Consider the following 13,184-nt stretch of genomic DNA (forward strand, 5'->3'; position numbering starts at 1 on the left):
GAGGGCCTCTGCACCTCCTGCCACTGGAGTAAACATCTACATGTGTTTGTGTTAGAGACCTGATGGCTCAAATAGCAGTGGGATGAGCAGAGAAGGCATTGCCATAGGGCTGGCAGAGGAATTTTCACATTCTTTTCACAGAGCAGCAAAGTTTTCTTGCAGAACAGCAGAAAGAAGAGGAGTGAGGAGTTGGTTATCTGGGCTTCTCGGTGTGACCCGAGAGTATTTCAGCAGGAAGGGGCCGTGCTGAAAGCCAGGGAGCACAGCCCGAGCTTTAAAGCTGCCTCCAAACAGAGGCAGCAGAACTAGTCTCAGATTTGTGCGTTTTCCCCTAAGTCTCCCAGGATTAGGCAAATGGAGAGGTTATCCTTTCTCGTGATCAGACACACATACATGTGTACGAACACCTTGATGCGCAGCTTATCTGCTGGCATTCATGCAGAGCTCTGTATTTACGTATAACGCACACAGACAAACAAACGTGGAAACCCGGCGAGTTCCTCTGGCCGAACGCCCCAGGCGGTACCGATCTGATTAAAACCAGGAAGGTCGGCAGCGGAAATCTTCAGACTTCAGCTCAGCAGAGCTTCTAAGCCTCTTAGCAGCATGGGGCTAAGTTTGAGCTCCAAAGCTAAGCTCTCCAGAGCCAAACACTTAGTCAGCATCTCAACACTAAATATTGTTTAATCATCCCCTGCCTGCAGCACGCTGGTTGTTCAGAACATAGACCTTAGTCAGCTCTACCCAGACTAACCCAATTCCAGCAGAAATCCAAACTCTATTAGTGTCTTTGTGTGCCTGTAAATGTGGTCTTAATTTGAAATTATTGTTACTGTATATTAAAACTATATAAAAAGTTAAATATAAGTTTAAAATCTGTTTTTGTTCTGCTTTTTCATGTTTTATTACTTCTCTTACCACAGAACTTTATATTATTGATTTTATTTTATACTATTGCTTGCAATAACCTCAAGCTCATCAGTGACAAACACATTTTTCCTCACATCTCCCCTGTGAGGAAAACCAAATATTTTCAGTCCATCGGGGAATATAACTGCAGAAGGATTACAGCTGAGACTTTCGAAAGTACCTAATCAATATAGGAGTCTGAATCCTGTTAAATGAACCCTAAATTTCTCAAGAACCTTTGAAAACACGATCGGAAATAATTATTTATGGACAACCACTGTGAGGGGTTGACCTGGGGACTTTCAGAGAACCATTATGATGGCTGTGGAAACAGCAGCCTGCCCTAAGGGGAGGTATTCCCATAAGAGGTTGCCTCAGATTAAAGAAAAGGGAGAAGACCCAGGGCCCCAGGAGGCTGTAATCCTTCTCACAAGTCAAGCACTAAATTGCAGCATCAATCAGCTCGCTATAGTCGTGAAAAAGAAAAGACTTTTCCAGCAAAGTGGAGCTTAGTACAGATTTCTTCTGACAAGCACTGGAAGTCCAAAAACATTGCCCACTATTATGAGAGAATGTCTGTTTAAAAGGATAAACGGGGCTGCAGTTGAGACATAGAAGATTTAGAAGTAATCTTCATGAACATTAATGAGCCAGATCCTCAGCTGGTAAAGACTGACACAGCTTAATTGAAAATCAATGCTGTCGCACCAATTTGCACCAGCTGAACACTTGTTCCAAAAACATCCAGTCTTGCAGTGCAGACATGGAAAAACCCGAACCCACAAACCTTATGCTTTGTATCCTCTTCCTGGTGCAAATATGTTCTCTCTTTACCCACAACTGCAGCAAAATGACTAGGTTGGTTCCCCCTTCCCAGGAACTCTATGCTAAAAATTTGATGGCATATTGCCCTCCTGAGCACATTCCTTCCAACAGGTCCTTAAATCTGTGCGTCAATAAGTCTCACAGGCGTAACCATTTCAGCACTAGCAACAAGCTTTATGACTGCATTACACTTACAAGGTACACTAAAACTTACATGTTTTAGGATGCATAGCTATTTAAACGTACTCTATAAACAATACTCTGTTCTTCTATTAAGCAGATTTTTGGTCTTGACTTTATATAGCTCCATTAGCTGTAATTTTCCTCTTGCAGTTAGGAAGAAGTGTGGCAATAAAATTGATACTGAAACTTGTTAGTAAGTTAGGTATAATTTCATAATGTATTTGGTAAGTACTAATTGCCTCTTACTTAAACAGCTCTTGCTTTGCAAGTCAAAGGATTTGCAAAAACTAAAGAATTTTATGGACAAGGATGATTTGAATTCAACATAACCTCAGGATAGGGCCAGCATGGGCCTTCAGCACAGAACTGTACTTCTTTTTTTTTCATGCACAAACCCATCTTCCAAGGTTAAAAAGCTGCTGCATAAGAACTGTGAAGATACTCAGGAAAAGAGGAAAGAGCCTGCTCTCTGCCTGTTGCTCAGATCTGTTGGTCAAAGGACTGACACTCGCCTGGGACAGGTCCCTCCTCTCCTTTAGGGCTCACTGGGGCACAAAAGGGCCAGAGCACTCCTTTTTTTTCCTCTAGAAGGTTCTGGACATAAACAACTACAGCAAAACCAGGCAGCAGCTGTGCAGATAAAGCTGATGAGTAGGGAAGGGAGAAGCACATTTGCCATTAGAAGCTCCATAAAACAGGATTCCAAAGCATGAATGACAACAGCAATCCCCAAAGCAACTGCTGAGGTCACAGGGACTAAACAGGGCTCAGCCTTGCTAGAGATGAAGCTCCCATAACATCGAAGCAACTCAGAAGAGGAAAAAGTCAACTTCCTTACAGATCCAAAGCTCCTAACAGCATAAGCTGAGTCTGTATATCATGTGTTGGAACTTTATGTGCTGTGCTATAGGATAAATACAAGATTTATCAAGAAAATAGAAGAATAATGTCCACATTGCCCTTCGGATGAGATTAGCAAACCAGACAGAATCTCATAGCAGAGCTGGAGAGTGTTTTCACCCATCCACGGCTGGCAGGCAGGGGTACAGCAGTCTGTCCTGCCAGGCAGCCGACAATCAACTGCTGACAAATGTGGCAGGAGACAGACCTCACAGCTACTGCAAAAAGCATGTTTTCAGGCTCGTACAGTCACTAGGACTGAAATAGTACCATTAAGATACTCCCAGGACAAACAGCCTGGATTTCCCTTTTCTTCTTCCACTTCCATTTCATTTATCTACGTCTCTAATGACTTTCCTGCTGACCTGGCCTTGCAATGCTCTAACTACTCTAGCATCGTGACCCAATCCCCCTTCAAGGTACTGCTCAGCCTGCCTGGACACATTGGCATTTGGTCCAACTAGGTTTTCTAGTAGGTCAAGTCCCTTCAGGCTCCTAACTCTTGTTACTTTAGCGTCAATCAGCAGCACTGCCATGGTCAGGTCCTGGCCAGAACACAATATAACATTTCCCTGAAACACAGTAAGTTCCAGGGAAATATTTTAAATATGAATGAATCCTAATGTGCATTTAGGGCCCTTGATAGAAACAGTTTTGATTTAAATGTTAATGCTGATGTCAGTGGGAGCTGCTGTTCCTCAGACCTTTCACAATCAGCCCCCATGTCTAGATAAAAATTTGTGTGCCTAGTTTTAGGCATCAGAGCCGAAAGAGTAAGCGATCCCTACTATGAGCAGGTTTTAGACAAAACTGAAAATGCTTTGAAAAGAGATTGAAGCTGACAACAAAAGCAAAACGATGACGATGTGAGTGGAAGTGTTCCAGTGTGCCTGTGCTGGAGGAAAAAAGCTCCCCCCTGCAGGTGTGTGGCTATCGGACAGTAGAAGGGCAGCCAATTCTTCAGCCCAATGCCTGAAGAGAAAGCTAACAACCCAATGTGCTCACACTGAGTGGGAACACCACACAAGAAAACCTAGAAACATCTCAAAACAAGGATCTAAAAAATGCTTCAACTAGAATCACCAGTCCCTTACACGAGTTAGAAATAAGGAATACTTTCCCATCACTTTCTCTAACTTTGCAAATACATATGACAGTGAGGATAGAAGTTAATGGCAGAGTTCAGCATCCCCATCCTAATGCATTTCAAGAGTTTCTTTTGAAAAATCCACAAATGAACTCTTATTGTATTTGTAATGCTAAAGATTAGTCAAAGTTTGAAGCAGTTCGTACCACTGATCTACTGGAACGAACCTTTGATTACTTGGTCTCATTTTCTTGCACAGTCTGTTGCCGATGCCATCACTTTGCTGAAACTCACCAACTCTTTTTCCAACAAGGCAGATGAAACAGCAATGAAACATTAACCATCCAGTCTGCTTTCACAGAAAATAAATCACAAAAGCTGTTCTTAGTGAAGCAAAGCTTCAATTTTAAGGAAAAGTTTGCAGAGCTTCAGTATTTTGAGAAGCTCCTTTCTCAAAAGCAACTAGGCCCATCTCATCTCATCTCTGATCTTTTTAAGAATAGGTAAATTCCAAGAGACACTTGGATTACCTTCATACGTTGCTTTGAATCCCAGCAAGTTACTGACACTGTCTGTCTGGAAGAGGAGCCACATCTGGTGCTGCGTGCTGACAATAAGATCGGGGACTGTGGTGCCTGTCAAGCTGAAAAAATAAATAAAAACATGTAAATAGTTCATATGCCTCCCAAAACTTAGCATTCCACCAAAATATAGGCCACTTATACCTCTGTTAGAGTAAAAACAGACAGAACAATGCCAGTATGATTAAGACCAACCCCAAAACAAAACATTGTCCAAAATCCTGACAGATTTTTCAGGACAGATAAGCCTCTCAGTGTATTTCTGATTACTACCTATAACAATGAGTCTTATCACACTTGAGGGCCTGAAAGTTAGTATCACCACCACTATAAATAATTACAGTTTAGTACCACCACAATATATTTATCCAGCATCAATACTAGTATTTCCTTTCTCACTGAAGCAAAACATAAGCAAACAAATTCCCAGCAACCATACCGGTGACTGTATCCTCCTAACTTCTTTTACAGATATTTCCTGCTATTATAAAATTTACTTTCAACAACACGCTCTCTATGCTTATTTCCTAATTGAGAAGTTTCCAGAGGGACCTTTAAAAAAAAAAAAGGCAAAAAAATCAACACCTTGAAGACAAGGCATGAACCTCAAATCTGTTGAATGTCCTGGGAGCCCTTGAAAAACACCAACTAATCCAGGCAGCATGGGATGATCGGGGCATCGCCAACCCTGCAAGGCTACTCCTAGGAAAGCTGAGGAGATTAAGAAAAATGTCACCAATCCATCTGTACTAATGAGGCATGTGTGGCTCATTCAGCCTTCGGGATTAATCACCTCGCTGTGGTTCAACACAGCTTCAGAGTTTTATCCCCACCCACACAGGCACCAGTGTAGGCACTTAGAGGCACAAATGCCCGCTCCGAGCACAGCTCCTTCCCTTCCCTCTGCTTCTGCAAACAGAGCACTGGTGCGTGGGAAGGGCTCATTACTAGAGGTGTACGAGTGGTATGTTGTCTGTCTCAGTGGCAGTGTTTAATGCTATTATACTATTTCTGCTATGGTATCATCTGTGATAAATGTGTAAATTACCCTAAGCTTAACTACTGTAAGTGGAGATATATATATATTTTTCCCTGTAGTGTTTACTTAAATTTAAACACATGGATGTGTGTAGACATGGCTTCTGCCCGGCATCGTGCTCAAGTACAACAGCAGCATCTGAAAGACTTCTTGATAAAACTGAACCCCAAGCTCTCAAGGAAGATTTACTGCAAACCAGTATTGTGAGGGAACAATCCCGGCAGCTGTGTGTTGATAGCATCCTGTGAATAAACGTAACTTGCAACCTCCAGGCATAATTATTACAATTCCCACTTTCCTGGGTAATCGGAGACAGGATGGCTGATCTGCCAATTACAGTTTGTTTAGAGTGAAGCAAAATGACTGCTTAAAGGGTTGTGCTACTTATTCTATTTGCTTAACACTCTTAAAACTGGCTACCCGCTGAGTGCCAGATTCTTTCAAATAGCCTTACAGGTATCATCATAACCGGGACCAATCATGCCATACAGATAAATCTCCTCCCAATCCCCAAAATTGTCTTACCAATCACGCATGCACTAAGGAGTGCTCTAACACCCAAAACTGGTCACCATTCAAGGCTTTGGCCATGGGATCTGGAGTGTGTTTTCCCCTGAAATTGAATCTATGTCTCCCAAGCCCATCAAATTCTCCCAGTTCCACCCCCACCTTTGCTTAGCTATTCCTTTGACCTGCATCAGAAATTTTACTGATCCTACAATGTCAGTAAATTAGGAAGCAATCTTTTCTTAATAACTGTTTTGCATCCAGGGAGTTTGATGGGGACTGGAAAAGATTCAGAAGTGCTATTGTTGATCCTTCTCAAGTTGTTTAAGCAACAGACAAGAACAAGAAACATACCAAGAGAAAAACCTTCAGAAAAGGTGTTTCAAAGGTTTTTGCATGCTTTCACATTCTACTTTAACAAGCTGAATGATTGATCTGGATGCTTGTTACTTTAGGGAATAAAATCCTCCCTGCAAGTCAGAAAGCTCAGCCTAACAATCTGTTGTGTTCTCTGAGATGCGTTTTACAGGGATGAGAGTGAGACTGGAAACAAATGGTCCTTTATATCTCAGTTTGGGATAACGTCTGGTGCTATGAAAGTTGATTCAAATTTATTTCTTGATTTCAAAGTCTGCAGGACTGAGTTCTTCTTGAATAGCCAAGAATAAGTGAAGAGTAGTAAGAAAATTGGAACTCTTATCTTTAACAGGATTAGATTTCTACATGTTGATTCCTCCAAAGAAGCTACAGCTTGTATCCAGCGGATACACCTAGTGCGTGAATTTAGCTGACCTTAGGTTAAGAGAATAGCAAATGCTAAAAGAAATCATCCATGGACTTTCAACCACATTCATCACTAATGGAATATTTCTGTGGTCCTCACACCTCTTTCACATTTCGTTAGTTTCCAACTTATCCTCTCAGATTCAAAAGAAAAATGAACAAATTGTGTCAGCATTAGCTTCAACAATTTAATGGAAGGAGATCCCCTGCAGTTGGGAGAAGATACCATACACCTTGTGCAGGCAGCCCGAGATATTCCATATTTGCATTAGCAAGGTGTTGAGTCCCTAATGTAAAGTGAGAAAACGTGGAATGATTAAAACAAAATGTACAAAAATCTTCACAGGCCTCGGGCAAACAAAAAAGGAAGGGAGTGAGAAATCATTGCGGCAAGTTATTACAAACTATTCCCTTGGCTGTAATTTGCACATTTGGACCAATCAGTTGTGAAATGTTCTGTGACACTTTAATTACAAACACTTTCACAATAATCAGACCTTACATTTATATATATTGCAGGTTAGAGTTTCTGACTTAAGTATCACTGCTGTTCGTGTCCTGAGAAGCATAGTAAGATGAAACGCAGCAACAGAGGTTTTGCAAAGACAAGCAAAAAAAGGTAAGTGAAAATGGAGTGGGAGGCCAATTCATGTGCTAAAACAAGTGAAAAGGAGAAATTAAAAAACACAGTATGAAAAATGCTTTATCAATTGGAAAGAGTAAAACTGCTTTGCTAGAGTAGCTTTTGGAGAGTTTTGTGTTACACTTTTTTATTTTTTTAATCAGATAGCAAATCAGGGAGTCTTTCAAGTTAAGACACTAAAGCTGGTTGCCGGTAGCCCTGGTTCCTTCCAACTGCCCCGTTTACCACTTCTAATGCTCCTTCTGAAAGTCCTGGTGGCTTTTCCCTGCTTCCCTACCCTTGCAAGTGCCCTCAAGACATTTAAGACTTCGACAACCACCACTGGCTTACAGCTATACTCAATGGAAGCACACACTGCTATGAAAAGTGGTTGGCCCTGATCACAGACGAGGGGCACGACCATAGAGCCACGCAGTATTTTGCTTTGATGCTTCAGAAGAGCTACAGCAGTCATTGTTTCTTCAGTAAAGTGGATTTGAGCGATACACAATTATCACAATTAGAGTTGAGCACACTGCATATGTAAAAACTAAAATCCAGAGAGACATGAAAGTCCGAGGGGTATGCATGATTCCACCTTGTCAGATCCGTGAGGTCCTGATGCAGAGCAGAGCCTTTCCTCAGAGCAGCCAAGTGCTCTCACCAACCTCAACACTCTGCCTAAACAGCAGGTACCAGAAATTGATGCTGACACACTGCAAACACCGGGGTCAGGGAAAACCCTTGCCTTCAATCTATAAACCCACAAGCTGATTGGTATTCGTCTGACTGACACATTCCTTCCAACTGAAACCCAAACCCTTGCCAGTTATTAAGCACTGAGCAAGCAGGATGGCAAATGTTGCTACAGAGCCTATTTCACTTTTATTTCTCTACGTTACCCTTACTATAACGAAGAATTTGGTCTTCAAATCTAAAAACAATACGCTGAAGCTGTATCAATTCTTTATTTTAAAAACTGGCAACATCAGAAATTTCTTCCCATCCTTCAGCATGGCTGCAGTGGCCCTTTTCTGGTCAGTTTTCCCTTTGTAATTGCATAAAATTGGAGGAAAAAAAAAAACAAAAACACAAACAACAACAACAATAAAAACAACATGTAGATGGGAAACACAAAGATGTGAAGGCCTGGAAGGAAAGAAGGACCATCTACAACATCTCATCTACTGAGAAAGCCTCCACAAAACACCACATCTGCAAACTAGAGGATGTAAATTGGAGGTTTGCATATCACTACATCCAAATTTTAATCCTGTTCACTCAGCTCCCTGGACAGCCTCAGCCTCTAAGGGATCCTGACAAAGGCAAGTCAAGAAACAGAAGCAAAGAAGTAAAAAGCCCTTCTGTCAGCTGAAGCTGAAGAGAACATGATGAGAGAAAAAAACACCGAGAACAGTCAGCTCCACCAAAAATGAGAAACTGCTTATGAGACAGAACCAGCAAGCAGACTGGGACTCCATCGAAGCAATAAATAAATCTCATCAGGCAGAACTTAGACGCGGATTTCTCACAGTGACAAAGGACATGCTACTTACACGTAAAGCACAGATTTCTGGTCTCCAACTTGTCCTCCATCACCAACTGTCAGAGTGTCATATCCTCTTTCTAGTTCAAATTCTTCAAAGGTGAGTTTGATAACCTGGCAAAGACGGAGCATGTTAATACGAATCAACTGCCAAGGCAGCCAGCAGAGCCTCCTGTCTCGTTCATTTACCTGCTTGCCTACTGAGGAGCAATTTGTACAAGCGTTAGTATCTTCAGGACAGCACCAAAAGCGACCACCCTCCCTTTTTATAGCACTGTGGCACTTCTTTCCAGATGATACTGAAGTTACCTCTTACCTCTGCTTAATCTATTGATTTTTGAGATGACTTTATTGATAAAGATAGGTGTGGTGGGATTTCAGCATGTTTTTTTCATCAGGTATCACTACCACTTCTTTTACAGGCCTGAGATTATGGTGATACATTTGAACGTGCATATAAACAGCACATTTGTTATGGTGTAATAAACACTTTCTTTTTGGTCTATGTTGGTCAGAAAATTCACCTGGTTCTCAGAAGCTTCTCACAGACCCAGAAAGATTTTATGGTGTGCCCAGGATCATGCCCAGGCAGCTTCTGAATATCTCTGTGGTGGGAGTCCCCACTATCTCCCCCCTGGGCAGCCCTCTCCTGTGTTTTTCTCCTGCTCTGTCACACCCTTCCACCCCCACTACAAGGCACTGACTGGGTTTATGTAGCCTTCACGCACCGTTTAGGAGCAGAGGTCCCACTGAAGTCGAGAGCTTTGTGTTCCAAGTCTCTTAGCTGCTTATGAAAATCTTTTATTTGCAAATAACTGAAAATCACATTCTGACTCAGGAGACCAAGGCCCTTAATCCAGCATGGGCCAGGGTAAACAAGCAGAAAAGAAAGAGAGCTGAATGTAAAGAATTGCTTTACATTCACAGTACCAACCGAAAGTAATGGGAGCTTTGTCTCAAAGCTTTTCAGCTGCCCAGATCCAGGAAAGCACATGAACACGTGAATGCATTCATCCCTTTGTACACGTGCCTGTAAATATATTAAATTACCTAACTCTTAACAGCTTCTGTTACCAAATTTGGTTTAACAGGACTTTTTGCTATTTCACACATGAAATAGAAGTCAACAAAAATAGCAAGAAGGACCCACAACATGCACCGAGCACCACAGATACATGAAGCAACCCTACACCTCTTGATTTGGGGTAAGAGACAGGAATTTCAGCTGCATCAACCAGTTCAGCTGTCCCACCAAGAGAGGCATCAGTGGCACAGTGCAGCCAGCACCGGTGTGGGGTGATTCTCCCCAGGAAGCTGCGACACACCAAGGCCAGAGACTCATGAGTGCACCCCACTGATCAAGTCGGTCATCGTCATGTTCTGAGGTCAGATTCATTCACCAGGCCCCAGCCGATGAAGCTGAGTTTCGAGTGGGGCGGATCATATATTTAGACCCCAGTATTACTCATACTGACACCACAATTAGCCTGTTAATTTGCTGTAATGCTAATAATAATACTCAGTTAAATAGATTGTAATAGCAAGTCATTTAGCAATGGATATCAAAAAAAGATAAAAATCTTTGTTTGGTAACTTCTTGTAGCATCTTCTGCAAACACTTGGGCACATGTGCAAAAATCATAGGGGGATTAAAAAAAAACCACCGTGGACCAAAAGCAACATTTAATGGTATTCTGTGAAATATGAGGATGCCTCTGCAGTCTCTCCAAGGCTTGCATGTCCTCTCTAGGAAGATGACAACCTTCTTCTGTCAAAAGCTACTCAATTTAAACCACAAAGTGGTCAGTCAGGTGTTGAATGGCATCAAAGTTCTTTAAAAATAATGGGTGCACATACAGCTCAGACTGACCTGTCATATGCTACCATCCTCTACATACAAATGCAATTATTTTTTAAATGCATTTAAAAAAATAAAAGATCAAGTTCAAACTTTTACGCATGACATTGTGAAAATAGGGCATTACCCAAAAGTAAGAGGATCTTGAAACAGTAGCCTGAGAGATACTTCACAGAAGTTTGGAGCCATTCATTTTAGTCAGTAGTACCAAAAATATTAACCTGTGCAGATTATTATTAAACCATGTAATGATGGAATAATGTAATTAATACAAAGAACACACTGCTGTAAAACAGCACACGTCATTAGTTAAACCACTCGTTCAAGTAAGCTGCATTCTAAGGAGTCTGACCCTAATTAAATAACTAATTACAGTCTAGTATATTGAAGACTGTAACCTTGTGGCACAGGAACAGGATGCTGAATACAATATTTATTCATCCATTTTCCTATTTTTCTATTTGGGCTATAGGCTGAAAATTATTTAATGATTCATTAAACAACAAGAGACCTACCAGCACATACAAATACACAAATGACACAAAACCTCAATTTTAAGCTATTGAAGTGACAGGAAGCAATTAGCAAAGTTGAGAAAATAGGCTTCAATATGACACCTGATTCTAAGGCTTCACACACTGCAAAGCGATTTGAAGTGCAGTCACATTCATATGAAAAAAAAAACACCCGTTCTCACCACAGAGTACAGCACCTCTTGCAGTTATATTCAGATGCTTTACAAGCACACATTACTCATCTCCCTCCCGTTCTCCCCCGTCTCGAGCATCTATCTTCAGAGGGGATGAATCATCCCCCGGAGGGGCCCATCTCTCTCCACTGATGACACGGGAAGCTTGGACAGAGCTGTGTTTGGCTAGCGAGACTCCAGGTGAGAATAACCACAGGAGAAATATCAACCAGTGACATCTGGTATGTCAAGAAGGTTCAGAAATAGTTTTGATGCAAATGCACCAATTACCATATGCATTTCTCAGTTCCCGAGCGACTTATTTTTCCAGTGCAGTTGAAATTAATTCCCGTGGCACCAGGGACCAGCAAAAAAAAGAAATCTATAAGCTCTCAATACTCCCCCAAATAGCTTTAATATGTCATCCTCTGTATAGGAAATAATTCCGAGTTGTCAACTGAAGAGCACTATGCCCTTAATACTGCTTATGGAGGTTTCTGAGCAAACTTCGAGGGGATTATGTACCTCAGTGAATCTGGCTCACAGTTCTTTTCCAAATATAGAACAGATGACTTGCAAATGAGTTCTAAATTCAGCTCAGTGGTTTTCCCATCGCTCATATTAAAAGCTTCATATAACAGGACCTGATCCAAAGATCACTCGAGTCAATGAAAAGATTACCACTGACTTCAGCAGGCTTCAGCCCAGGCCCATAATGCTTTAATCTTCAAAGTATTTTACAGGCATTTTAATTAATTCATCTTCAATTCCTCCCTCACCCATGCTGGGGAATGTGCAACGATGATATCATCCCCTTCGCACAAAAGCAACATGAGTCAGGGAGGTGAATTCTCTAATTTAGCAACATGTTTCTAACACGGGCCGTCATTTAAGGGTTCTACATGCCCAGGTATGTTCCGGAGCAGCACTTGTTGACTTGTGGTTATGAACACCAGACACTGATCTGGCATTAAAACTTAAATAGCAGCAACTCCCAGTGCTGCACTGGAGCACGCACTTGTTGGGACACTGTGAGCGGCTGCATTAGCACACACAGCCAGCACCAGGGGCTGCTTTCTGGACAACAGGAACTGTCTGTGCCCGTGAATCCACTTGCCATTTTGTACATTCACCACTCAGATGCTGTCCTGTCTGCGCAGCTTTGGTTCCCGGAGCTTTGATGAATAGTAGAATATATTACATAGAAAATAGCAGAAAACTCTTAGGCACTGGATTCATTTTAATTGCTTCCCATCTTCCTGAGGGGTGCCAGAAGGAAGCTGCGCCTTGCCTTGGCTCCCATGGCCATGCAGAGCCCTCACTGCCATTCAGACAGAGGAAAGGCATCAGGCTGCAGTTCTGAACTACAGCTCAAAGTAACTCAAGCAGGCAACACACGGTGCAAAGAAATAAGCATGCACAGCAGTGGCTTTCCCAAAACAATTAGTGCATTGCTCTCAGTCCTCTGTGCTTCAAAGAGATGCAGAGTTTTCCCCTACCTGTAAATTACACTTCCAGGATGAAACATTCGAAAAAAGAGAAACTCTCCCAGAAACCCTTCATAAACTGATGTTGCTAATTAACTGTTTATCACTTCAAAGAAAAAGAAAATGGCAGCCTTTTTACAGACAGCGAGTATGAACTGCTGATTTGACC

At 41.8% G+C, this 13,184-nt stretch overlaps 1 protein-coding gene across 1 annotated transcript in view; it reads right to left on the minus strand.

The window, feature by feature from the left end:
• Window positions 1-13,184, minus strand: part of CSMD2 (CUB and Sushi multiple domains 2) — a gene marked incomplete at both ends in the record, with an annotated part of 284,745 nt that overhangs the window by 128,614 nt on the left and 142,947 nt on the right. Inside the window, 2 exons of the mRNA XM_084300478.1 lie at window positions 4,435-4,547; window positions 8,993-9,096. Of these exons, the coding sequence (XP_084156604.1) occupies window positions 4,435-4,547; window positions 8,993-9,096 (217 nt within the window). The remainder of the gene's footprint in view (window positions 1-4,434; window positions 4,548-8,992; window positions 9,097-13,184) is intronic.

This window comes from Netta rufina (assembly GCF_964035555.1).
Source record: "Netta rufina genome assembly, chromosome: 23".
Lineage (NCBI taxonomy): Eukaryota > Metazoa > Chordata > Aves > Anseriformes > Anatidae > Netta > Netta rufina.